The sequence below is a fragment of the Tachysurus fulvidraco genome, chromosome 18, assembly GCF_022655615.1.
Source record: "Tachysurus fulvidraco isolate hzauxx_2018 chromosome 18, HZAU_PFXX_2.0, whole genome shotgun sequence".
Lineage (NCBI taxonomy): Eukaryota > Metazoa > Chordata > Actinopteri > Siluriformes > Bagridae > Tachysurus > Tachysurus fulvidraco.
Window position 1 is genome coordinate 10144807 of NC_062535.1, and position 25936 is coordinate 10170742.

General features: G+C 36.5%; 1 protein-coding gene across 2 annotated transcripts in view; it reads right to left on the reverse strand.

The window, feature by feature from the left end:
• cfap58 (cilia and flagella associated protein 58) overlaps positions 1–25936 on the reverse strand; it is a 93835-nt gene that overhangs the window by 26951 nt on the left and 40948 nt on the right. For both annotated transcript variants that reach the window (XM_027156192.2, XM_027156193.2), the window contains exons 12-15: positions 24857–24997; positions 22224–22447; positions 6200–6311; positions 4267–4371 (exon numbers count right to left, since the gene is read on the reverse strand). In XM_027156192.2, coding sequence (XP_027011993.2) covers positions 4267–4371; positions 6200–6311; positions 22224–22447; positions 24857–24997 — 582 coding nt within the window. The remainder of the gene's footprint in view (positions 1–4266; positions 4372–6199; positions 6312–22223; positions 22448–24856; positions 24998–25936) is intronic.

Sequence of the window (25936 nt, forward strand, 5' to 3'; positions counted from 1 at the left end):
TTGAAAATTATTAACATCTCCTAATCTCATTGTTGATTAGTTTAAGATGTTTTCCCCTTACTTTTAATTTTATCGAAAGTTTAAATTCCCTTGTAGAGGTATCCTGTATGTAGCTTAAGTAACACTTACAGTTCTGAGCTCATGTAAACACTGAAAATATTAATTTCACAATACTTGCTTTGTTGTGTTAGTTTAGTTAGTTAGTTGAAGAGAACATGAACAATGCCAACATAATAAGATAGCAAGCTAATGGCTAATACAATCTCCTAAATAAAATATTTAAGTGGTATTGCAAAGGGATATAACATTTCCTAAAAAAATCCCTTTTATGTTATAAAATCATAAAATGATTTGGGACTGTAAGTATTATTGACAACAACTGGCGCTTGGCCCTAAAGAAAGGGAAGAAGGAAGGGAAGAAGGATGGATGGACTCACTCACTCACTCACTTTTTTAGTTGTATGATTTAGGAATTGGAAATAATAGTGACAGCAATTATGTGGTTGTAACTGTCTTTCCTCTAATGTCAAAAAGTTTGTGCCCCTTTAATATTGACATGCAGTTTAGCCAACCACAAGGTTAACAATGAGCACTTGTCAATACTAAGAATATTTGGACAAGCACTTGTCATTTAGCTAAGTCAGAAAATCCCCAGGTATGTGGCACAGCTGGAATTTAAGTGTCAAATAAACCAATTGAGGCATTATACTTCTATGAATATAGATAACACTGTAATTCAATACTTGTCAGCTCCAAAGGAATCCCACCCCAGAACTGTAGATCTAATTTCAGACTAGAGACAATTATTGGACTAATATGGCATATCAGAGACATTGCTTGTCATGCTTGTCAAACATAACAGCATCAGAGTGACAGCTATTATCAGACAGCCTCCATGCATCACTGAATCATACACATATGCCTACAGCAAATTAAGCATGACCGTACAAATAATAGTACATTGGAATGGGCTCTGGCGCTCTGGATTTGAAACAAATAGCGTCATGTGGTTATGGAAAGCAGGATAATGTAAATAGATTACATGCTCCATCTTTCTTGACTTCCTGGCAATGACTAAAACTTTTGAGCATTTTAATCATATGGTCATGTATCATTCACTTCTCAGATCCTGTTCTTTTTCACCCTCCTTCCTGGCATACATGCACTTACACTTTCTCAACTCCATTTTCTGAAGTAGCACATCTAAAATTATCCATGTATGTACAAACCAGCTCTAGTATTTAGGTTTGTCTTAGAAACACATTTTAAGCCTTTTTGTTTAATGGTTGATTGTCAACAGTAAATGATTGATGTAGCTACTCATGAAGAGCTGACTTCTTATTGATGTCTTAAACTAGTAACTGATTTTGCAGATGGATCTATCTACAGTTTAAAAAAACAGTATAGTAGTCCTTTCACAAAAAAGGGGGTTGAAGAGCAGTTGTTGATGTGCATCAGTCATCAGTCAAGGCCCTAAAGATTAACTATGAAGGACCTTGAATAGTATCTTTTTCCATGCTTCCCTGCGGAGGATACATAAGTTGAAAGGTATAACCCAGGTGGTTCATGACACTATATGAATATTCCAAGTCTTCCAACAGATTGACTTTCTCATTTTCATGCACTCAAAGCTGCTCACTGTGCTTAAGAGGGAGGAGGAGTCCACAATGCTAGGTACCACCGTCCCTGTGGTTTAACAATATACAAGTTGCCAGAAACCGACCAAGCCCCATGGACAGCAGCTACAAGAAATGCATATGCCATCAAGAATGAGTTTCAGAATAATCCTCTCAGACTTTCACTCAAGAAGGGTAGCAATGACTCCACAGTGGTACAACACAACTATTCATTCTATACAGATTGAATCCCAGTGATTCCACAGCCAACTTTGGCCTGGAGTCAAAGAAAGCATAACTGTCCATGCTGTGTGGGTGGGATGGATGGCATTACTCCCACTCCTGTCTACCAGAAGGACACTAACTAATTGTGGTCTGCTCATGCTTTCCTTTGAGTGTATCCAGCTCCCCTGTAACATAGAATGAGCAGCAATTCAAAAAAATGCTGAGAAGGAATCATATGAAAACCCTCACACTTCTCAGGTGGTAGATGTTGTATGATGGGGTAACTAGCTAGAAGCTGCATGTGTGTTGCCATATCCTATGAGAAGATGTGTTGTGCTCCAAAAAAATGCTCGAGGAGTTGAATAAGCTTAAAGATTAATCTTGTAAATAGAAACATCAAACATAGAGCTACAGTAGGTGTTCTCTGTTCATAAACAATGGGTTAATAGCAGCTGGGTGTATTCATCACTCAAACCTCATCTCCTGCAGAGCAGAGTAGAATGACAGGCTCTCAGAGAACCATGAACATAACATATTAAGGCACTCTTTCTCCTTACTGTAGGCTAGCTTAGCTGCAATAGAAAGCCAGGGTGAATGACTTGAACCTTGGTTCTTAGCACTGCACTTAAGTCCCAAAAATTAAATTACCACCAGGCTCTGTCCAGAGCCCTATGTTCAAACACCTGAACATTGGAGCTAAATTTACATTGCCTCCTACAAAGCAGTGTTTGTGCCAATGGAGTATGAGGCCTTAAGAGGACATCAGATATTACCTAACCAGTTGTCCCTTACTCTTCACCTGGTTCTACTGGTTTGACATACAACTATGTATTACCAAGTGGGCAGTCAAGGTCACAACACCAGAGGGTAAAAAACTAAAACGCCTTTTCCCTGACTGCATAACAACCGACCCACACCAGTTCAGTACCGTGGCCAGCGACTCTCTAAACAGTAGAGATAGGGAAAAAAGCTACATTTACTTTAGATTACCAGCATTTGGCAGACACCCTTATCCAGAGCAACTTACATTATCTTGTTTAGTTTTTTTTTAGACAATTGAGCTATTGAGGGTTAAGGGCCTTACTCACGGGCCCAAAGGTGGCAGCTTGGTGGACCTGGGATCGAACAAACAACCTTCCGATTGGTAGCCCAATACCTCAACCACTAGGCTACCACACACTCAAACTATAAATCAAGATGTATCAAAATAGGATTAAAACTCCTTGGATGGAACACTTTCTAACTACACTCAAAAGCCCTATACTTAACGAATTTCTGAAACATAAACCATGCACATTTTAGATATGATAAATAAATTGCCTAAATAATACATTTGTAAAGTTTAAAAAAAAAGACACTCTAACTATCATGGTGAGATTATAATTTTAAAATCAATTAAAATAGTGTCCAAAACCGCAAAATAGAGATTAGACCTACCTCAGATTATTTTCTGTTCAAATGCTCAGAAATTCTCTGAAGTGAAGCCACATAAGAGCAGCACATTCCATTTAAACTTGTGCTTTATAATTCTATTACCTTCCCTATTCTTTTGAGAAGTGCTTGTAAAAGCCTAGAGAACACCGACATGCTGCTTTCACAGCTGTAGAATATAACAATAGTTTACCTTGCAAAAAAATTGGTTCCACTCCATGTTTCCCTCTATTTCAAAGTAAACAATATCAACAACTATAGCTTAGCTAGCTGACTTTGCTGTATTGCAGCTGTATTTATTTCATTTTATAGACTTTATACCTTTCACTGTTACATCTTAAGACCAGCATGTTTTCTCGTAAGTGTAGTGGACACTGTGGTCTGTACGCGTTAGTCAATTAATGAATTTACATCTTTTGGATTTTCCTTGAAGAAACTTACAGCTTTGTGGTTATCAAAGACAAATGGATGAATGAAAAAAATCAACAAAAGCTTGATCCAGTTCCTGTTTAGAATGCTTAAGCTATGATCAATTGGCAGTGTTACATTTCAGTATGCCATTATGCTTTCACATAAGCTCACCTTTGACATAACTTTAGCTTTTATCTGAACATTAATAGCATATTCACAGATGTCACAGTAGGAAAGAATCAAAAATGGAAACCGTTCAATATTAAAAACAAGGATAAACAAGGATGACTATGATCAAATGACTCATCTAATATATTTTTGTTAAATATACACTGTATAAGATTATATAAAACCAAAAGAATTTGCCTGGTTCAAGATGACATATTCCTAAGTGGTAAATAGAAACTGAGTGTTTAATAAAGATGTTCTTCTATAGATAGCTTGTGACAGAGAGAGACTCTTCGCAAGGCCTTCGCAAATCGATTCTCTGAGTGACCCGACCCCACAAGTGCTTGATGAGTCATCAGCAGCCAATTGGACATGACAGGTTGTAATGGGTTAAGAATGAAAGTAGGATGTTTACCTTGAGCAGAACCTCTTTCTCCACTACCATTTTGGTTTTGGCTATCAGGCGCCGCTGAAGAGAGTGAGTCTTCTGGATCAGCTCAAAGGTGCATGGGTCACTCCCCTGCAGGGAAACCATTTAGAGGGAGAAAAGAAAAAGAGAGACAATTATAGAGAAGGAATCAAAAAGAGCCAAGGAGACAGAATGAAAGAGTCTAATACTCTGCCCTTAAATGTGTTGACTTTAAGGCCATTTTCCATAACCTCAGTTTCTCAAGGAGCTATGAGATAAATGTCTGATGCTTTTAACTATCAGAAGAGAACTAAGAACATGTATTTAGGTTAAGGGACACTAATAGCAACTTACACTAGGTGTCTTTATTTATGATCAACAATCTGATGAAATGATCTGATGCATGAGAGTATGATGCAATTTATGACATTCAGCAATAAATTGTATGCTATAATGCCTGCCTGAGCCATACTATAAGATTTAATGGCTAGCCTTTAATCATCAATGTCCCTACAGAAAAAAATAAATAAATAAAATTGCTAATTGCATATCTTGCTATTATTCAGATAAAGGAAAAAAATCTCCCTTCTTCCTTAATTACTTATGAATTACATTCAAGTATTTTAGTTTATAAATGTTAGAAGTATAACATCTACATTGAGTTACATTTTATATGAGACGCAGTCTCGATCTACTCCTCCCTAAATAATGGTCTGTTGTATATGCAATTAATTATGTTTGCATTTAAGAACTGCTGCTGCAATCATAAAAGATTCATCCCCAGCCTCCTATTTATACTTTCAGCACACCAGGGCTATAATGATTGTATTTATATTCCTACAAGAGTATATTGTCATGATTTATAATGGCACTATCTGGTGTCACCCAGAAGAGGTGATGTTCCATTGTGAGTGTTGGTTCTACTTAAGGTTTCTTCCTCATGCCTTCTCGGGGAGTTTTTCTTACAACTGTCACCACTGGCTTGCTCATTAGAATTGCTCAAAGAATCTATTTGATTCTTTAAAGGGTCTATTTTAAAAAGAATTTTCCATTTAAAATCAAATGAATATTCCATTTATAAAATGAATCTACTATTTAAAATCAACTGAACCATTACATTATCCTATAAGAGGATCATTAAAAAAAAAGTTCAAGACTAGGCTGAAATTAGGAAAACGGAGGATCCAGTCTGCCCCCATATTAGTCATTTGTCCTGTATTCTGAGCCAGGCAATTAAGTAGTAGGAGGTCATACCTCCTACTCCTAGAGAAAAAATGAGAAAGAAATGGATAGAAAATGTGACATAAGATGTTGCATTTGTTAACTTTGCATCATTAGTAAAGCATAAATGTTGTGTTGGCCTATACAAAAACATCTTTATTGATTTACACATGATTGCCTCCCCGATTTACTCGTGATCGCCTCCCAGTAGAAACTGGTTTGCTAATATGATTTTGTGAATTGTTAGACCCAGAATCCATAAAGCTACTGTATATATTATGTAGATGGGACAAAAACAAATGTTAAGTAATGGGGCTTGAAGGGTTTGTGGATGTGATGCATTAGTAAGTCATGTGACCAAATCATGTATTGGTCACATGACTTTATTTGATAAAATGGAATTTGATAAATTTACATCTGTAAGTGTAGTTAATGTATGTTGATAAGTCTTTTTAATGTCATCTATATTTTACTGTTATTATTGTCTTATTACTGGTCTTATTTTGGTTTTGCAAGAGATGATAGAAAAGGCAGATAACTAAAGTCCCTCCAAACTGAAATTAGGAATCCATAGGAACCTTTTAGTTCAGACAGGATGTATATTACCTGTAATATTTTTATACATGGTGAAAGATGATTTAATCTCAGGACTCCACTCCCTGAAATACTCCAAGCAGCCCAATCTGAACAGGGTTTTATACCAACATAAACTACACACCTCCAGTCTTCTCCAGCGATGAACATTCATGGGATTTTCGAGCTCTTCTTGCAAGCATTTACATCTTGCTCGTTCCTTAAGCAGCTCCTTTTGAACGTGGTGCACCTCATTCCTATGGACAAGACACAACAGAAAGACATTAGACACACATCTACTCATCAAAACCAAGCAAAGGCCCAAACAGCACAAAGATTATTGTTAAATGATGCAACAAACATCACAATGATCACTCTCTGTACCAGTTAATATGTTATATTATATGATATAATATTTGCTATACTGCCATACGAACAAAACAAAGCAATACACTATAACTGTGCCCTGAAAAAAAAAAAAAGCAAGAGAAATATGTAACATTTTCATAAATCTGATAGCACTTTAAACCTTGCAATCACCCAAGCGTGCTCTCTGCAGCACCCACACATACATACATACACAAACTGGTGACGCTTGATGTAAATGCAATGTCGTTCGGCAAGCGCCTTTGACCTGCTACAGTGGTAATTCACTCTGCAAATAAACATCGTGAAAGCTCATCTGCCAACTTATTAGCATCAGTGGCTCGGTAATAGCTGCTGAAAAAGCATTAAACTACTTTTTATCATCAGGAAAATGCCACAGAGGCCAAAAGGGAGAAATAAATTCTCTACTTGGTGAAAAGAAGACTATTTACTTTTTATAAGGAGGTGGTAGAGAATTTATCACATCAAAGTTGGATAAAGAGAAAGAAGCAGCACATCTGGTAAATAAGCTTGGCTGTAAAGCTATCTAAAAAAAACATACACTATAAGTCCAAAATGATATCACTCTGATGTAGCCATTGCACACAAAAAACAAATGGCCTTCATAGTGAGTTATTAAACTTATTCCATCCTCCATCTCCCATTCTACAGTATTTTACTAAAGCACATAAATACTCTACCTCTACTCGACATACAGCAAGCATCTGAGTACCATATATGAACCAACTGAGGGGCAAAAATATGTATTTCCCATTTAATCATTGTGTATGGAGAAGTTCCCACCACGAGCTGTTGAGAGAAAGATGAAGGCAATGTGTATCTCATTACCGGAGTGCAGTGGCACTATTAGTGCGTGTATAATTTGATTATTGATAAAACTAAAGTGTGTATAGCCTAAACAAGAAGGATATTTTTACATTAAATCGAATATGAAGCCTTGCACAACCACTTCACTCATGGGAACAATGAAGAGAAAAATGAAACACTTGTGTGTATGTTTGGTGGACATTTCTAATCTAAAGATGTTTATAAGGCTTTGTCCTTCTATGCTTTTACCTTGTATCTACTGTATAGTAACTAGAGACTGACATTGTCATCGGTTGTTTTCTTAAGATTATGACAAGGGCAGTAGGGACTGGAGATGAGTTGTCAAGAATTAGACATAAACGACTTCCACTAAATCTTCTAGTAGGCCTTCTAGCGGACCTTGGCCTGGTCCAGATCAGCTTGATCAGAAGCCGATGCATGTGGTGAGTTTGAGCCAGTGATTGATGATGTTTTTGCTTTTACATATCTTGTTTACTTTAGTTCTGTCTATAAAACCTTGATGTAATCAATGATGGTGGCCCTTCAACTCTCATGCTATATGCGGAGTGTTGGGTCCTGCTGTGCAGCTAATCACATTAAATTGTGAAACCTTTTTTAGTCTTGCCCGTGTCTACCAGTGTGATACTTTATATTTTAAATCTATCAAACCTCTAAACTTCCACGACATATGTAAATCAGCTAGTGTTTTTTCTGTTCCCGGCCTTGGTCATGGCCTTGTGCTGTCATACCTCACTAAATGAATGAAATAAATTTTGCACTTTCTTTTTTTTTGCATCAGGAGTATCTGCCATACAAATCACTTTAATGAGCTGTAACTACGAGATTGATAATGTATTTAATCAAGCCTATTTACATAACCTTATCATTTATGTTACAGCTTTAACATACCATAACCCACAACTTGTGCTCCAAAGCAGAAGTGCTTGATATTAAAGAAGGTTTAAATTCAGGAAGAACACAGTGGCCTACAGCCTGGTACTCTTCATTCACTGTGGTCTAACCTTCATAGATGAATAATGTCAATTGTAGCGGTTTGAAGGAAAAAAGCACCTAAGGAGAGTTGATGATGAAACTGAGGCTCTAGGTTGCTTGGATTTAAAGAAGCATCCTTGCGAAACTGATACAATACTCAATCTGATATTCACACACACATAACCTTTTGTTGCACTCTGGGAACTCTATCTGTCTGCCTGTCTTTCTGTATCTATGACTGTCTATCTATCGCAGTGCCACAAAATGGACTCCATGGAAGCTTTTATTCAGCAAGGACCCTCCAATTGGCTGCTGATTGACATTTAAAGCAACCAATCACAATTTGTTAGCATCAAGTTTATGGACTTGAAAATGTTAAAGTTTACAAAACCTACAAAAACAGGCTGGTGTGCAACCTTAGATCATTCATTTAAGAATGTCATGAAAATTAATGAGTCTATACTATGGACTGTGCATAATTAGAAGTAGAGCATCGTGACAGTTTTGTTTTGAGGTGGACTGAATCCAACCGATCAGATGACGACTTCTGATGCGTTTCCAAATTTTCTGTCATATGCTTCAGACAATCAGCCAACGGTCCGTAGGCATAGCATCTGAGGCTAGTTATTCCCTAACACCAGTGTTTTCTCTTTGCAATTTTGCCCTTGGTCTGCCATTAATTTTTTCCCGTTTCATTGTACTGGATCTCAGAGGCCTTTCTATATCTCAATATGTGACCTTTAACTAACTTCTGCCTCTGTGTGACTCAGTTCTGGCAAACTCTGGGAGATTATATACATATTCTGTGCCACCTTATACAGTACCTAACCCCAACATTGTTCTTACACTGTGCAGCCCAACCCTGGATAGGGTCATAACAGGAGAATTGACCTCAAACTTATATAAGTTTGCAAACTCGAGCCCTGACCAATCTCCATTTTTTTTATTTCAGATATATAATTTAGGACTTGCATATCCATATTCATGTAAAGTTTTTTTGCATATTCTTGAGTTTTCTTGAGTTCTGTTGTTCCACTGAGTCAGAGTCACTCTGTGTTTTCTTGAAACTTGTCTTTGTCTATTTTTATTGCTGAACTCCTACGCTAGAGCAGTGTCAGGATTAAAATAGCTTGTTCTTTTAATTTAAACATGGCTTGTTTGAGCATGACTCGCAGGAACATATCAATACAGTCACACACCAAATACATCTTCATACTTAGAATGATATTCGTAATATTAATTTTTAAATGAAATGAACAAAGCAGAAAAAAGGAGCTTTTTCGTTCATGTCCTCATTGATGAACCAAACACAAGGGGTCTTGACATTTAGTATCTAGTCCTCTAGAAGAGATGTTGTGTAAATTTATGATATATTTCATGAACATTGAACCTTTTCTATCAACTGAAAAGGACTTATACAACTAGCTAATTTAAATGGTGTTATCAAATAATCAAAAAGCAGCACAATCTATATGATTCCTCCCCAAAAATAGCATCTTTGGCCAATTTATCAACATTATGGACAAGTGGGATATGAAATATAACCAATAAAGAATTCTAATTCAATAATTCAAAAATGTTTAATAAGAAAACTTGGTTATTCTGTAGTATATCCCACTGTAGTTTTCTTGTCTTATTTAACTAAATAATATTTCTTTTAAATGTAAAAAAAAAGAAAAAAAAAAAAAAAGAAAAAAGTAAAAAAGAAAATCATATTACTTGTGCAATTAAGAAAGAGTATAATAAAATATACAACTCCAGGATGTTGCACTGAAAAAAAATAAATAAATAGATAGCTTGAATTTTGGGTTCATTTAACCTGAATTGGCTTGGTTTAGAAAACCAGGGGAAAGTACAACCTGTGTGTATATTGTAATAAAGCATATGCCTTATTCCTCTCTACAACAGGTTGGAAAAATATGACTGGCTCACAAGAGGACTGGCTTTTTGTTTTGCACTTGCTTTGTTGGCTATGAAGATAATTTATGCATTTTAATTGCAGTGTTGGCAAAGTGCTTATTTTTCAGCCATCAACGCTCCGGCATCAGAGGCAAAAACCTACTAAATACATCACTGCCTCCTAACTGAAAAGAAGTCATCCATCTTTCCTTGTCAGTGTCATTATTCCTTTTGATATTATAAATAAATCAGTGTAGGTGAGGGCTGGGGAGTTCGGGAGTGTATTCCGTTCGTATTTCTAGTATTTCAGCTTTCATTTTCCATCTACTCTTCGATCTGTCATTCAGTTTCTTTCACTAAGTGTTCACCTTGAAATGCAGGGAAACAGTGAAGGAGAAAGTGCGACTGAGAAAGAAATGTGGTCGGATTGATTCATTGAGAATGACAGGGTTCGTATGACTGCCTTAAACTTCAATCAACACCTTTCCAATGTGAAAACATAAGCGTGTATATACATACACACACACACACACACACACACACACACACACACACACACACACACACACACACACACACACACACACACACACACACACAAACAGAATCAATAATGTGGCATAGGAAGTAAAGTGTGTGTGCTGAAAGAAGTTTGATTTTTTTGTTGTTGTTTCTTTTTTTGCCCTGACCTCTTTCAACAGAAGCAGCAAGAAAAGAAGAGGAGTAAAATATGTTTTTGCATATTGCGGAAACATCAATTAGAAGCAAAGAACCGTTCCATTACGCCATTTAGCCGACTCCCTTACCCAAAAACAACTTGCAATTAAGTGCATATAAAAGCAATTGAAAGCAGAGCAATCAAGCCTGAGCAAATACTGGAAAACACATTTGCTGAACCATCTCCTACTCAGCCCCCTTCATTGAACCAACATCAGACACTTGCTCTGAGGACATCAGAGTTTGAAGATGTTAAAGAAAGCCGTGTGTGTGTGTGTGTGTGTGTGTGTGTGTGTGTGTGTGTGTGTGTGTGTGTGTGCGTGTGTGCGTGTGTGCGCGTGTGCGCGTGTGCGTGCGTGTGTGCGTGCGTGTGTGCGTGCGTGCGTGCGTGCGTGCGTGTTTGTGTGTTTGTGTGTTTGTGTGTGTGTGTGTGGGTGCGTGTGTGTGTGTGCGTGCGTGCGCGTGCGTGTGGTGGTCATGCTGAGCGGAGACAGTTATGATCACTACAAGGTGCTTTAAAAAAAAAGATTTAACACAACATAGTTAATGAAAGTCAAGGATCTTTCATCGGCATGTCATCCAAATTTTTTCCCAATCTTCAGCTTTCCACTTTCAGCACATTTGTACCCACTGTAGCCTCAAATTCCTGCTATAATATGTTCTTCTATTTCTGAAGACCATCCACCTCAAGGTTTAATGTGTTGTGTTTTGAGATGGCTTTTCATGGCTTTAAGGAGTGGTTATTTGTGTTCCTGACATCTTCAACTTCAATTTCTAACTTTTATTTGCAGGAACGTTTTTTTATTGTTGTTGGTTGTTGTTGCTTGTTTTTTATTCCTACTGCGAACTTTAGAGAGGGTTGTGCAGATCAGGAGTTGCTTGAAATACCAGAACCATCAACCATTCCACAGTCAGTGTTGAATCTGGGTTAATTGTTTTTTATCAAATGTTCAGCATTTTCCACAATGATTCCAAATTAGTGCATAAAAAGTGGAAAGATTTTGTGTTGTTCTCTTTATACATATTGCATTTACTCTTATTTTTCTCTATGTTCACTGATATTCTGCATTATCCTTAACTCCCTCTTTCCTAGATCTGTTATAGGTTATGACTATGATTTTAGTAAGGCCACAAATGGGGGAAAAAAAGCACTGGTACTTACATATTTCTGCCTTGGGCAATGGCACTTAAAAGAACTTCACATATTCTCTTTAAACTCACTTGTCACCCATTTAGATTTCAGAGCCAGTAACAGATATTTGAACTTCATGCTTAGTCGATAAGGGCACCCAGTGGAGCAACGGAGTAAAACCTTTCGTATTTCTGATGGTTATATGAAAGTTTGCTGAAGCTGTGTTTTGAATAAGCTGAAGCAGATCAGTCGTCAACTGTCCCATGCATCTTAACAGCAATCAATAAACAATTAAATCCCAAAACACACCAGGATCCACAGGTCTGGGTTACTGCATATTCTCTGCAAGCAGATTTTAGCACTGAGATTAAAAGAAATCTAGCCTTGAAAATGTGGTATATAGCTAATTATATACTGTCAGGCCTTAGATTAAGGTATATAATATGTAATAAAGATAACAGATGAAGGAGGTGATTTACACTCAAAATATATGAAAATATACTTTATTACCTGTGAAGAGGTAATATAAGGTAATATAAGGAACCACAAAAATGCTAAGTGATAAGAGAACATTAGCATCATGGAAGAATGGCAAAGCTACCGAGGAAATGAAGGTGAAGCTTTTCCAGGAAATAGGAAGCATTTCGAAGATAAGAGGCAAAGTAATAAAGTACAATATAATAATAGACGGCAAGAGATGGAGATGATGGCTATATCTGATTCTATGTTGTATTAAATAAAGGCCGAGATATGTGGCATTCAGAGCAAAAGAGCCAGACTGTTTGAGATAACACATTAAACATCTGTTTAAAATGTTCTGTTTGGACACCTGAGTAAGTAGTGGGCACATGTTGATAACTGATTCAAAGTTAAAGTCAATTCATTATTGTTTTATAGCACGGTTAACAATAAACCAAGCAACAGTCGCAAGGAAAAAACATGGGACGACACAAGGAAGAATTCTTGAAAGGAACCAGATTTAAAAATGAACCCATACTCTTAACCCATACATATAATATAATTCCCTAGTTTTTCCTTTGTTAATTTCAGCTAATATTGACACCAGTGGGATCTATTTGAAGATACCTCAAGATAATGATGCAGCAGCATTTTAGTCCTTTAGTCTGTTCAGCTCACTTGACGCTCTACTCAAGCAGATAACATTACAAAACTGCAGTATTTATGCTAATTCTGTACACCATCAGTGCCATTGTTCTCATCGTGTAAGTTGTTTGTGTTCTGGAACTTTCAGCCCAACTCAAAGTGTCACCACTATTTCTGTTTTTCGATTTCTTATGAATATATTATGTTGTTTTTGTTTTTTTAAAGAAAATCATGTTCTAAGATCACTGAAAAGTTTTCTCCTAATAAACTCTATGTAACTATGCTAGCAATGTCCCCCATAATAGCATCATGGAACAACCACTAACTTCTCACTGGAACAACAAAAATACAGCACCAACAGATAAATTCAGACCAGAATCACTTAAAACATCACAAATATTCCAAATATTTATAATAGAGCATACAGAGCAAACTACCAGGTAACGTTTAGCTAATGCATATTCAGTGCTGAAGCTGATATGAGTAAAGCAGAGAGATTGCTGGGGATCCATCTGGCTGCCTACAGAATGTAAGGCAGCCCCAGTGTAAGTAGCTTGGCACCTAATGAGCCAGGAACTGAGAGGAACATATGGTGTGTTTTGTATGGTTCACCTAGCCCGACTAGTAGTGGAAGAGAAACTGAGGAAGAGATACAGATAAGACCTGATAATTAAAATTAGAATGTAATGAAAAGAATAAGATTGAGGTACATATACATTCATGGGGGGAAAAGAAAATATACCATCATTCAGTTCTATATTTTTATAGGGCCAAAATAACAAATGATTGTCCTTTCAAAATTCTATAAATAACAAACAGCTTCAGGTGACCAGAAGCAAAAATGCAACTAATTTAATATGTAGTATTTTCTTTCCCAAGATTACAAACCAACATTGGTAGTAATCATCAATCTAGGAAAGGGTTATAAGGCCATCGTCAAACAATTTCAAATTTACATTTACTACAGTGAGAAGGACTAATAACATTTGGAGAGTCTTCAAGGCAGTTGCCAGTCGTCCCAGGCGTGGGTGTCCCAGCAAATTCAGTCTAAGGTCAGACTGTTTAATGCTCAGAGATATAAAAAAAACCAAAAGCTAAATCATGTGACCTGCATGCCTGTGGAAGCACATTACATATTTATGTTCATGACTGCACAATCAGATAAAGATTGAAGTATGGCTTTCGTGGAAAAGTGGCTAGAAAAAAGCTCCTTCTCTCCAAAAATAATGTCAGCATGACTGCAACATGGTTCTGCAAAATTGCTACTGCATAAATCAGAAAAGCTGTGGAACAATATCCTTTGGACTAATGAGTCCAAGGTGGAGATGAGACACCTTATATTAACTGCCAAGCATGGTGTTGGAGAAGTGATGATTTGGGTTTTGGGAATGGGAAATGGGAAACTTCCAGTCATTGAGCCAACAATAACTTCATATAAAAATATTCTTGAGACAGATGTAATGGCATCTGTCTAGCAGCTCAAACTGGGCTGAAACTGGTCAATTATACCAAGCACATCAGCAAATCGGCATCTCGATGGCCACATTGAACCACAATGACACGATGTGGTGGGATCTTAAAAGATTTGTTTATAAAAAATGTCCTAAACATCAATGATCTCAAGTGCATTTCCAAAGTGTGAGTCAAACTGGGTTGGACTAATTTCCCTAAAAGGATGTGAGAGACTGATAAAATTTATTTCAAGTTGCTCACTGTGATTCTAAACGACATTGAATTATATATGATTATATATGATTATATGCTATTATTATTATGAGTTAGCTTTTTGTTGTCTACTTTTTTCTAGAAATTGGTGAGGACCACAAAATTGCTACTCAAAAAAACAACAACATTAAAACATAGACTCGAAGAAGTGTGTACTTTCTTCCCCCCAACTATAGCCATACTAAAGTTTAGTCTATTTACCATATACATATACACACATTTTTCACTACTTTTGCCATTCTCATTTCAAGGAGCAATTATGTAAGCATAATGACAATAGAGATAAAGAGTAGAAATCGGCAGGGGGTGGACATGGAGGAAAAACACAGTGTGTCATTTTAAGGCTGGCAGACAAGAACTGGGGTATGATTGGCAGGATAATGGTTGTTATTCACAGCCATTTATATATTTCTTAATTAATGAAGAACACATACAGTATAAGAACCTACTGAACATCGTTAATTCAACCTTCTTTTTTTCACGCCCAGTGAGCCAATTTTTCAAATGCAACAAGCTTCTCATTAAAGATAGACTCGCATTTAAAATCACTCCTACACACGTGTAAGAGGACATGCACATCACACACATGGATGGACATCAAAGACTGAGGACATGTGTCTAATGGTTTATATTGCATGCTCTTAAATATATCTGTCTTAATTTTAATAGTGAATGCAGCGGGCCAGTAGAATAAAGGAGCTGAAGTGACGCATGATGAGAGGTGGATTACCAGAAACCTTTTGGAAAAGAGAAGCTAAACGTTTTATAGACACTTACAAGAAAAACACAGGCACAAGGAAATTACTAGGGTTAAACTCACTTTAAAAAGGATTTAACCTTTTAGAAAAAAAAATACAAATGTAGTTTTATAAATTTTATAACAGGTTAAAAAGCATTCTGGATATTGTCATGCCTTTTTTGTTTACTACCTGGAGATGAGTGAAGACATTTAAGAAGGACGACAGAAATACATTTACTTTTGAAAGAATAAGAGCTTCATGCTTCTCTTATGATTCAATTTTTTTTACATCAGCTTGTGTAGTCTTGATCTTAGTGTCTTTATCTACTTAGTTTTTGCCAGTAAGTTTCCGTGGTTTAGTTGTTGCTTTTGCACATTAAAGAAATCTCATCACGCTTCATCCAGCATCCAGCTGTTTTCTTATGACAGCAGTAGTTAAAAAAAAATGAACTAGCTAACAAATAGAGTAAGTAGTAAGAAAAACGTACATAGCTTGCTGGTTTCTTACTTAGCAATTAACATTCTATAAAATTCATTATCAAATTAAAGATTATTTCTAAAATGAAAGCAAGTCAACATTCACTGCATTAGCATAAACATATGCTAGTTTTAACTTCTTATAGCAAACATTCTGGTTTCAGAAACCTTCAAATCTTGCATTAAATCACTGGCTTATGGCCTTGCGTTCTTTTTTTTTTTTTATGATTAAAATCTCTTGTACTAGCTTCCTTGGCAGATGACCAAACAGGTTAACTGTACTCTCGCTAGAGGCACAGAGAATCTGTGCTACTCTGTTCTTAGCTTTATTTTACTTCACTTTGTCTTTATACATATTTTAAGTGAGGTTGTATGTGTCAGGATAAGATGAAACTGCAAGCATATGTGCATTCAACAGAAAATAAGGACTAATTGCAAGGTATGAAGGTTGTTGCTTAGTATGTTGTATTTAATTTGCACAGAATTAAGAAAATATAAATGCAAATGTAGCTGGTCATGTTGTTGCTTACTGGAGTCACCTGCACATAAATAGAAAAACGGCCACCTGTCACTTTATTGCTTGCTAGTGGGGATGTAGATACAGGCATTTAGTTGCAAATTTGGAGTTTACAACATACATTAATTGTTGTGAATTTCTAGCCTGGCTACATATATATATATGGCTATATATATATATATATATATATATATATATATATATATATATATATATATATATTAGGGTTTCCAATGTTTGCGATTAATACAAAATCCTTATCGCATTAAAATAATTTAACAAAAATACCGCAAATAAATTTATGAGACACACAAAGGTGCATCATTAAGGTCATTTGTGTCACGCAGATGATATGGGGGTCATTCCAGATAAACACAAAGTTGTGTGCATACACGGAGACGGAGAACTAGCCTCCCATCTAATTTTATCAAGTTTAAAATATCATTTATTCATTCATTTTCTACCGCTTATCCGAACTTCAAGGCAGGATACACCCTGGACGGAGTGCCAACCCACCGTGCCCCTCCCGTTTAAAATATCATAAAAAGAAATACACATCACAGGTTCTACTAGCAACCCGACAAGTACAGTAGTGTGACACAACCCACTCTGGATCAGTGTATACAGCATGTGAGTAGACAAACATCAGCTGTGTGGTTTAAGAGCTGGTCAAATGACGAAAAACTATTTTGTAAAATGTTTTCAAAAATAAACATGTTAAACAAAAAATTGTGTATGTTTAATTTCACTATAAGTGTCTGATAATCATTTTTACAAAAAAGAGTGTGATTTATTGTTATTAACAAATGTAATCTATTGACAGCACTAATATATAAAACTAGAGTCTTGATTCTTAAGCAATGAAAGCCCTGTATTGGTTTTAGTACAATTATAACTGATCACTGTACAGCTTTACAATATCAGTGCTTCATCTTACTGACATGTTTAGGAGGTGGGCTCCATTCAATTTAAACTTACTGCATTTACGTTTGCTTGCATTTAGTGTCGGAGTAGCCAGCATATGGACATGTGCCGACATTGCAAAAATATTGGAACACAAAAATTGTGTCATAAGGGAAGTGATCTATTTCTTATTAATCAACGAAGTTTTTCAACAAGTAAAGAATTTTTAAAGATGAAATGCTAGAGAAGTATGCATTTATTCTTCACTTCAAGCTTAAAGCAATTGTTTCAGCTGTTCATAGGCCATGATTTGAGTCAAAAACACTTACCGTACTACTTCAAAATGATGTGTTTCATTTATAGCCATGAATGAAACACTAATAATTAAACATTAACTGTTGCCATCTTTCAGTCATGTTAGTTTACCTGTATCCCTCTAAGCAAGGAATTAGATGTAGCTGGACCTTTAGAAATTTTTAGCTGAATTCCCTTGCTTTATTGTTAGAAAACCAAAGCCAAGGCTACTGTATAGTCATTCCATAAATACCCATTGCATCTCTGAAAAAAAAATCACACTACAAGCTCAGGTTAAAAAAATCTGCACCGAGCCGTGAACACAAACACTAAACAGCTTTTTAGTCTATTGGACAGGCTGGCAAAATTTCAAGTAACTTAAACCCGGCAACCCCTGTAGAACAGCGAAGCACTGGCAGTGTGAAACAATTAAGGGTCTGATTGTATTCCTAAAAAAACTCTCAGAAGCTGGTCTCGGATCAGATACCTCCCTATTTCTTGGAGCGTCAGAAAACCCAACCAGGTCAGCAGTTCTTTTACAAGCTATGCCGCAGTAGGGAAGGCACACCACGCTGAGAGTAGAAGCGCAAAAAAAAAGCTTGCTTCAGTGATTTATCATCAAGCTCTGTCAGGTTTAAAAGATCGGAGAGAGAGCGAACATGCTTCATCAATCCTGGCTTTTGTGCTCTCTTCTTACTTTAATGTTCATTGACCCTACTGTGGTGCATTCAGACTAACACCCCGCTCAAACACCTTAGCTGATATACATCTGTACCTATGCTAATTGGCCCAACATAGGATTAGAAGCACACTTTATATGGCTTTGTGCAGAATATAGCAGCTCACTATTAGCAGTACTTGCTAACAGATGCAAGATTATGCAGTGCTCAGGAAGAAGCAAAGGATCATTAAAACATGCTGAATAAAACTTTAAGACTGTATTCTGAAACCAGATGGAGAAGGAATCTGCAATAAAAATCTCAGCATAACAGTTAGCTAATCTACGTTCAGCTATTTATATGCATATAATAGCATTCAAAACAATGAGAAAAGCAAAAAACACCAGACAACCCCTGAGGATTATTAAACCTTGCCGAACGCAGCTTTAAGTTTGTATTCTCTATGCACAGGAAACAAATCTTGAGTCGCATGCATTAAGGCCAAGAGTGCTGATTCAGAGCTAGCTGGCTTTTTCCCTGTAATGGCAGCCAGTGTAATAAAAATAAAAAATGATCTGATCCCAGGTCAGCACTGTGGACTCCAGCACAGTAAAGCAGGATGTTTGTAACACCTTGATCACATACTTGTGCATTTGTGCAACAACAGATATAAATGTTAACGTCTGAAATAAAAGAGAGGTTAACTTTTGTACATTTTCCTGCAACTTCATGTTTACAAGGTTGAACAGGATAAAGCCACATTTTGATTTTCTCAGAGTTTGTATTAACTTTTTATGAGCTCTGGTTTTGTAGTACATAGAATGTTGGATATTTTATGACTGCACATTGATACAGTTACAGTGATATCTTGTCAGCCTATTTTATCTAGAAAGCATTGAAAGCGTTAAAAGTCTAGCGTTAGCACTGAGACTAACATTAGAGGAAAAAATGCTAACATTTTTTATTAAAACATCCTCATCCAAATTATGATTGCTCACTGGTGAGGCTTACAAGTGAAGACTGGGAACATTTATGAACAATTATGAATATGACTGTCACAAGCTCGATTTTACCAACAAACCTAGCTGCAATGGACTCCATCCACCAGAACAATGACAGTCACTATTTACATTTACAGCATTTGGCAGAGGCCCTTATCCAGAGCGACGTGCAAAATGCCACCAGACTTATAATGTGTACCTGTTTCCCATTAGGTGTGTTTGTTTCTCACTTTTTTTACTCCTTGGTATAAAAAGAAACCCTGATAGCTAGCTGACTAGCTGAACCAGCAGTAAAAATACTAAACATTTAATAATGACCCAAAACATCATCAGATTCACAAACAAAGTCTAAAAATAAACGAAGTGAACAAAATCAAACAAATGAGCCAACAATATAATACTTCACCTGATTATTGAGAATAAATAAAAGTGAACCTTTGCTTTCAGTATCTGTTGTGAGCCCTTGTGCAGCAATAACTGTAAGTACATTTTTGATCAGTTCTGTACAACAGCTTAGAAGAATTTTATTCCATTCTTCAGTAAAGAACAGCTTCAACACTCGAATTTTAGTGGGTGTCCTCGCATGAGGCCTGCTTACTAGAGGTCCTTCCACAATTTATCTTTTGGATTAAAGTCAAAACATTAACTTGGCCATTCTAAAACATTATCTTCATCTTTAATCACTCTTTGGTAGACAGACTTAGGTGCTTGTGCTCGTTGTCTTGGTGTATGGCCCATTTTCTCTTGAGATTCAGTTCATGGACAGATGTCTTGTCATTTTCATTTAGAGATCGCTGGAATAATTCTGAATTCATTGTTCCATCAATGAAGGCAAGCTGTCCTGGGCCAGATGCAGCAATACAGTTCCAAAGCATGATACTACCACCACCATGTATCACAGAAGGTATAAGGTTCTCATGCTGGAATTCAGAATTTTCCTTTCTCCAAAAATAATGCTTCTCATTTTGAAACAAAAAAGTTTTATTTTGATCTTAGTCCTCCGGCTTGTCCACATGATCTTTAGCAAATTTCATGGGCAGTATTTTTGGAAATTAATGTCTTTCTCCTTGCAACTCTGCCTTGCACACCGAGCTTGTTTAGTGTTCACCTGATGGCAAACTCATAAACATTAACATTAGCCAAAGTAAAGGAGGCATTTCGTTGCTTAGAAGTTTTCCTGTATTCCTTTCTGACCCAACATACTATTACATGTCTTGCTTTTGGAGAGATCTTTGTTGGTTGACTACTTCTGGGAGAATAACAAAGGTCTTAAATTTCCTCCATTTGTACAAAATCTACAGTGTATGGGTATGAGTCCAAACCCTTAAGAGAAGGCCTCAGAAATCTCCATTGTTTTTGCAATGACCCCATTCCACAAACACACGTCAAGAACATCAGATGTTGATATATTTGTGTTCTTTGAATAAAATAGGGCACTCATGGAGACCTGATTGTCATCTCATGGACTGAAATCAGATGGACTCTAATTTGACCTTGAAATTAAGTACTAAACCTACAGGTTCACAAACTTTTGGCACTCACAGATATATAATATCGGTACATTTTCCTGAATAAATGAAAAAAAAAAAATGACCAAGTATAATCTATTTGTCTATTTTGTTTAATTGGGTTCACTTTGTCTGATTTTTGTAACGTGTGAAAATCGGATGATATTTATGTAGAAATATAGAAATTTATAAAGGGTTCACAAACTTTCAAGCAATACTCTATATGGAATGTGGAATATGAATGAATGCCTAACACAGTCAGCCTTACAGTATTAGCACTTATTCCATATTCTCGTCAGGAACATCATTCACTGATTGCCCTGTCTGGGTTACAGTAAGCCATATATTTAGGTAATCCTGTCATCAGCAAGAGAATATTAGTAGACACTTTGTGCTCTCTCTCTCTCTCTCTCTCTCTCTCTCTCTCTCTCTCTCTCTCTCTCTCTCTCTCTCTCTCAGAAAATCTCAGAAAAACTGTTCTTGCTGATTTAATGACATGATTTAAAATCAAGTCAACCACCTGAAAATATTAGAGAAAATTCAGGCTATTTTTTTTTTATGTCACTCAGCAAACTGGTGAGAAAGAGATGGACAGCAAGCAAAGCTAAGTGCTTATATTACTTAAATAAACATGGGGACTATGTCACAGTATGCATTACAGTCATACAAATTATTTTTTTTTTTTTTTTTTTTTTCTTTTTTTTTTATTCTCCCCTATTCCCATATCCACAAAACACAACAATACAAAGAAATCTCATCTGCTGGTCAGAGAAAAGAGCTCTTTCATTTCATATTTCCTTCTTTCATTTTTACACAATGAGAACAAAAACAATTTAGAATCTGTTGAAACTTTCGGCAATGCATTTAGAAATATTTCTCATTTTCACTCAAAATCTATTTATTTTGCTTTATTTAAAACAGTTTTTCAAAATCAGTTATCTGACATTTTCAAAGAGGAGCAGTACTTAGTTTTCTCCCCAACAGAAAAGCCTTGTTTGTATGGATATTTTCCAGATATTTCTCAAGCTTGGGCATTGGTTCAGTTATGGTAAAGAATGAATCCAAAATGACATAATGCATTAATGAAGCCAGGTAATTCAGTAAAGGCTTAGCCTTGAAAATGATTTAATTATTTTGGCCTTGATATTGACTTGATCACTTTCAGTTTTAGAATCAACATTTACTGTACTTGGCCTCATTCCCTTTAAAACTTTCAGCCAGTCCAAATCGTGGACTTGACAATGGCACTACTATATCTGGATTACAGCCCAAATATAAACAGCTGAAAAGTATGAAGTCAAACCCACCTGAGGTCGTCCACATTGGATACAGTTCGGTTGAGGACTGCCTTCTCCCCTCGCATCTTCTTGATATCAATCAGGAGCAGACGGATATCCTCCACTCTCTGGTTGTACTGGATATCGCCTTTGTTCAGAATGGACTGCTGTATTTTGACCTTCTCATAAAGCGATGACAGTTCGTCGTTCCTCCTCACCAGCTGAGTCCCGAGAATGTCCCGCTCACTGATTACCTAAACACCAGAAAAATGTTTCATCAGAATTTTTTTTTTAAAAAGAAAAACAAAAAAAAACAAACCCATAAACATGACAACTTGTCAAAAGCAATATAAAATAGATCTGGAAGATTGTGGATGACATAATGCTGAAAGGGCTAATGATTAAAGAGTAACAAATGTAAACATTAAACACTAATAATCTAATTAAATATGAACATTATCATTTGTTTTGTATATTTTTGGAGTCACACTTTCACATGTTTTAATACATAGGGAGAAAAGAATGACTCATTTTGCCACATTGCATCATCTTTTTTTTTTTGGTCCCAGGCTTTGTGCAATGGCAGTTTCTTTACGTGGGAAGGTATATGACCCACACCTACTGAGAGACACAAACACTGCTCTAATTTTATTTTGGGATAAACTTCAGTCCATAAAGCGAGAAAGCGTCTTTTCTTCTGAAGATCAAATACCTTTGTCCATCTCCAGCTTCAGCTGAACTCTTATCTAACTCCTGTGTGAGTGCACCGTTCTGTGCAGTTGACAGCATCTTTCCCTTTACATAATGTAATGCAAACTCAATACAGGGCTGTTTGTGTAGTTAAAGCCATACCATAAACCAAAACTATTTTTGGTTTATGGTATGGTTTTAAATAGACAAACAAAAATGTTTGAAACAAAATTCTAACTAAAACACATAACCCAAATGCCCTGAGGACATATACAGTAGGGCCAGATATAGTAAGTCGTTTGAATATAGTTTTAGACACAACAAATTTAGAAAACTAGCACACGACCCTGATTCTAAGTTTTTGTGTCATGTAGAGTATATAGTGATAGCGAAAGATGGTTTTCTCTCATTTGTTATATTGGTTTCTTTTCTATAATTTAGTACTGTACATTTTAGGACATGGTGATTCCAGGCAACTTCTGTGGCATAGATTTACATTTACATGTCTGGCATTTAGCAGACACCCTTATCCAGAGTGACTTACATTTAATTTATACAACTGAGCAGTTGAGGGTTAAGGGCTTGCTCTGGGGCCCAGTAGTGGTAGGGGATTCAAACTCATGACCTTCCAATCTGTAGTCCAACACCTTAAATGCTGTGCTATCACATCCCTTGGGCTACCGCATATATCTGCCAACAGGACTCTTAAACTTGTGGCTCTTTAATGCTGCACTGAGCTATAGAAGCAGCTGCTATAATATATATGTATCTTTTGATTTATTCTGGCTATTATCTGCAAAATACCATAAATGCATGGCAAAAAGGAAAGCTCTTTTGCTTATCACTGGCCGGTGCTTTCAGTAAGATCTCACAAAACCTTGAGTTCTGTAGTTTATTCCTGGTAAATCCTTACATTTGCATTGGACAGTATTTCGTGTATACTTTTAATTTCACTAATTGTTGATATTGTTGATTATGATGATGATGATGATGATGATGATGATGATGATGATGTGTTATCTATGTCTCACTAAATAAATTCAGTTTGATTAAATGAGTCCCAAAATCGATGGGGATTAATCTGGAATTTTGCAAAGGTAGTATGAATCTACAGCTTTTTTTGATGTTGTTGTTTTATTATTTATTCAATTTTACATCTGGAACATCAAACATCACTACCTCATCATTTGATGTGGTAGTGTGTATGTGGTATTTGGCTTTTTTCACATATAAATCCTTCTTGGAGCCATTTCATGAACCAAAAGGCTAAACCACACGACTAAGCATTTCTTTAGTCTGATTTAAAACTTTTATGAGCACATATTAAACGACATCTTTGTATGATAGATACATAAATAAGGACTTGGTGTCAGCATGGTCCATTCAAATAAAGTGCCCTCAGGATATGGATATCTCTGACCTTAAGGAAAATCTCTTCATCAGCTCTCTATGATAGCTCTGTCTATCTCATAGTCACACCTTTTAAAATATACAATAAGTAATATGATTATAAAAGCAAAAGGAACTCATAAGAATCGGGGGCTAATTAAATGATGTTCGTTTGTTTTGTGTGTTATTTTTTTTATTTATTTTTTTTTTCAGAACACATCCTGGGACATAACTGGTTAAATAATTTGTATTTTGCATGACCTGATGTCATCATCATTGTTAATTTTTAAAGTGACAAGTCAGATGATTCCACTTGGACACACGCACAGGCATTCTGTCTTTCTCCTTTTCTCATTAATAAGAACTTGACCCAAGGTCTTGCATGTTTTTTTCCCTCACCAAAGGAAAACTGTGGCCTCACATACAGACGGCACTTTTAATAAGTTTGGAATGCGCCCAAACTGGAATCTTTTTTCCTGGGGAAGATTGAACTTGGCATAGTTATAGCATGGTAAATGGGTGGCTACTGAAGCAAAACCTTCACCTAAATACACACCCACACACATCCCTTTTTTCTGCTTTACCTGCTCCAGTTCTTTCTTCTGCTGCACTTTCTCAGCATCAGCATCTGCTATGATTTTCAGCAGCTTTTGCTCTTCCATCTTCTGATTGTCCATAAACTGCTTGGTCTCTTGAGCCTGCTTCTTAATCTTCTGAAGCTCAACCTACAAGAAGTATGAGGAGAGAAAAGACAGGTCTATTTTAGAAGAGCAGTTGAGGTAAAAAGCATTTGAAAAGCTCTATTTGCCTATAAACCACACACTTTAGGATGCCACCGGGAATTGTTGTAAGTTTGAACATTCCTGGCAGTCCAAAAAGGAGAAAATAAACAACAAAATAAAATGGAGAGAAGAGAGAGTCAGACTAAATGGGAAGTAAGTGCCCTGTGCATTGTATGTTGATAGTTTGTACCCAATCTGCCAAGCAACTAACAACAAATAAGCAGAGAAGCCGAGGAAGAAAATAAAAGAAAGAGACAAAGAAAAAAGAGAGATCATGCAGCCAAGACCTATCGTTGGAGCAGATAAAAAGCTAAACCCCCTGATCAGTAGCTCCATCTGGCTTGCCTCCTGGAGAGCTCCTCTTGCCCCCCTGCTGCCAGAGCCATGTTGACGTTTCAACCAAATGAGTGCAAACACGTCTTGTGTGCCACATCACTGATGAAGCCAACATAGAAACTGTCGGCTACTGTTTCCAAGAATAAACCAGTTAAACAAAAGTGAGACACGAACCCCTTTTCACCAGACCAAATGTTAACCGTGACTAAGTCTATCCATATTCTCACATCTGCTTTGAGGCTCATTAATGCTCCTGCTAACTTTACTTTAAAATGTTACCTGTGCAATATGACAACATTGTTTATAATGCGTAATATCCCAAAGGACCTGAATTATATATAGATGTACTGTACTATATATTAAGTTTCAGGAAGGAGTGATGTCCAGGCCAATCTTCTAGTCCACCATTCACTCTTGGCATAGCAATCAGCTGAACCTGACCCATAAGGGCAACCATTCTACTCCTATTATACATCTTTGTTTTCCCTGCTGGTCGGAAAAATGTAGTCTATTCATTAGAATGATAATGCATTCTTATGAAGTGCC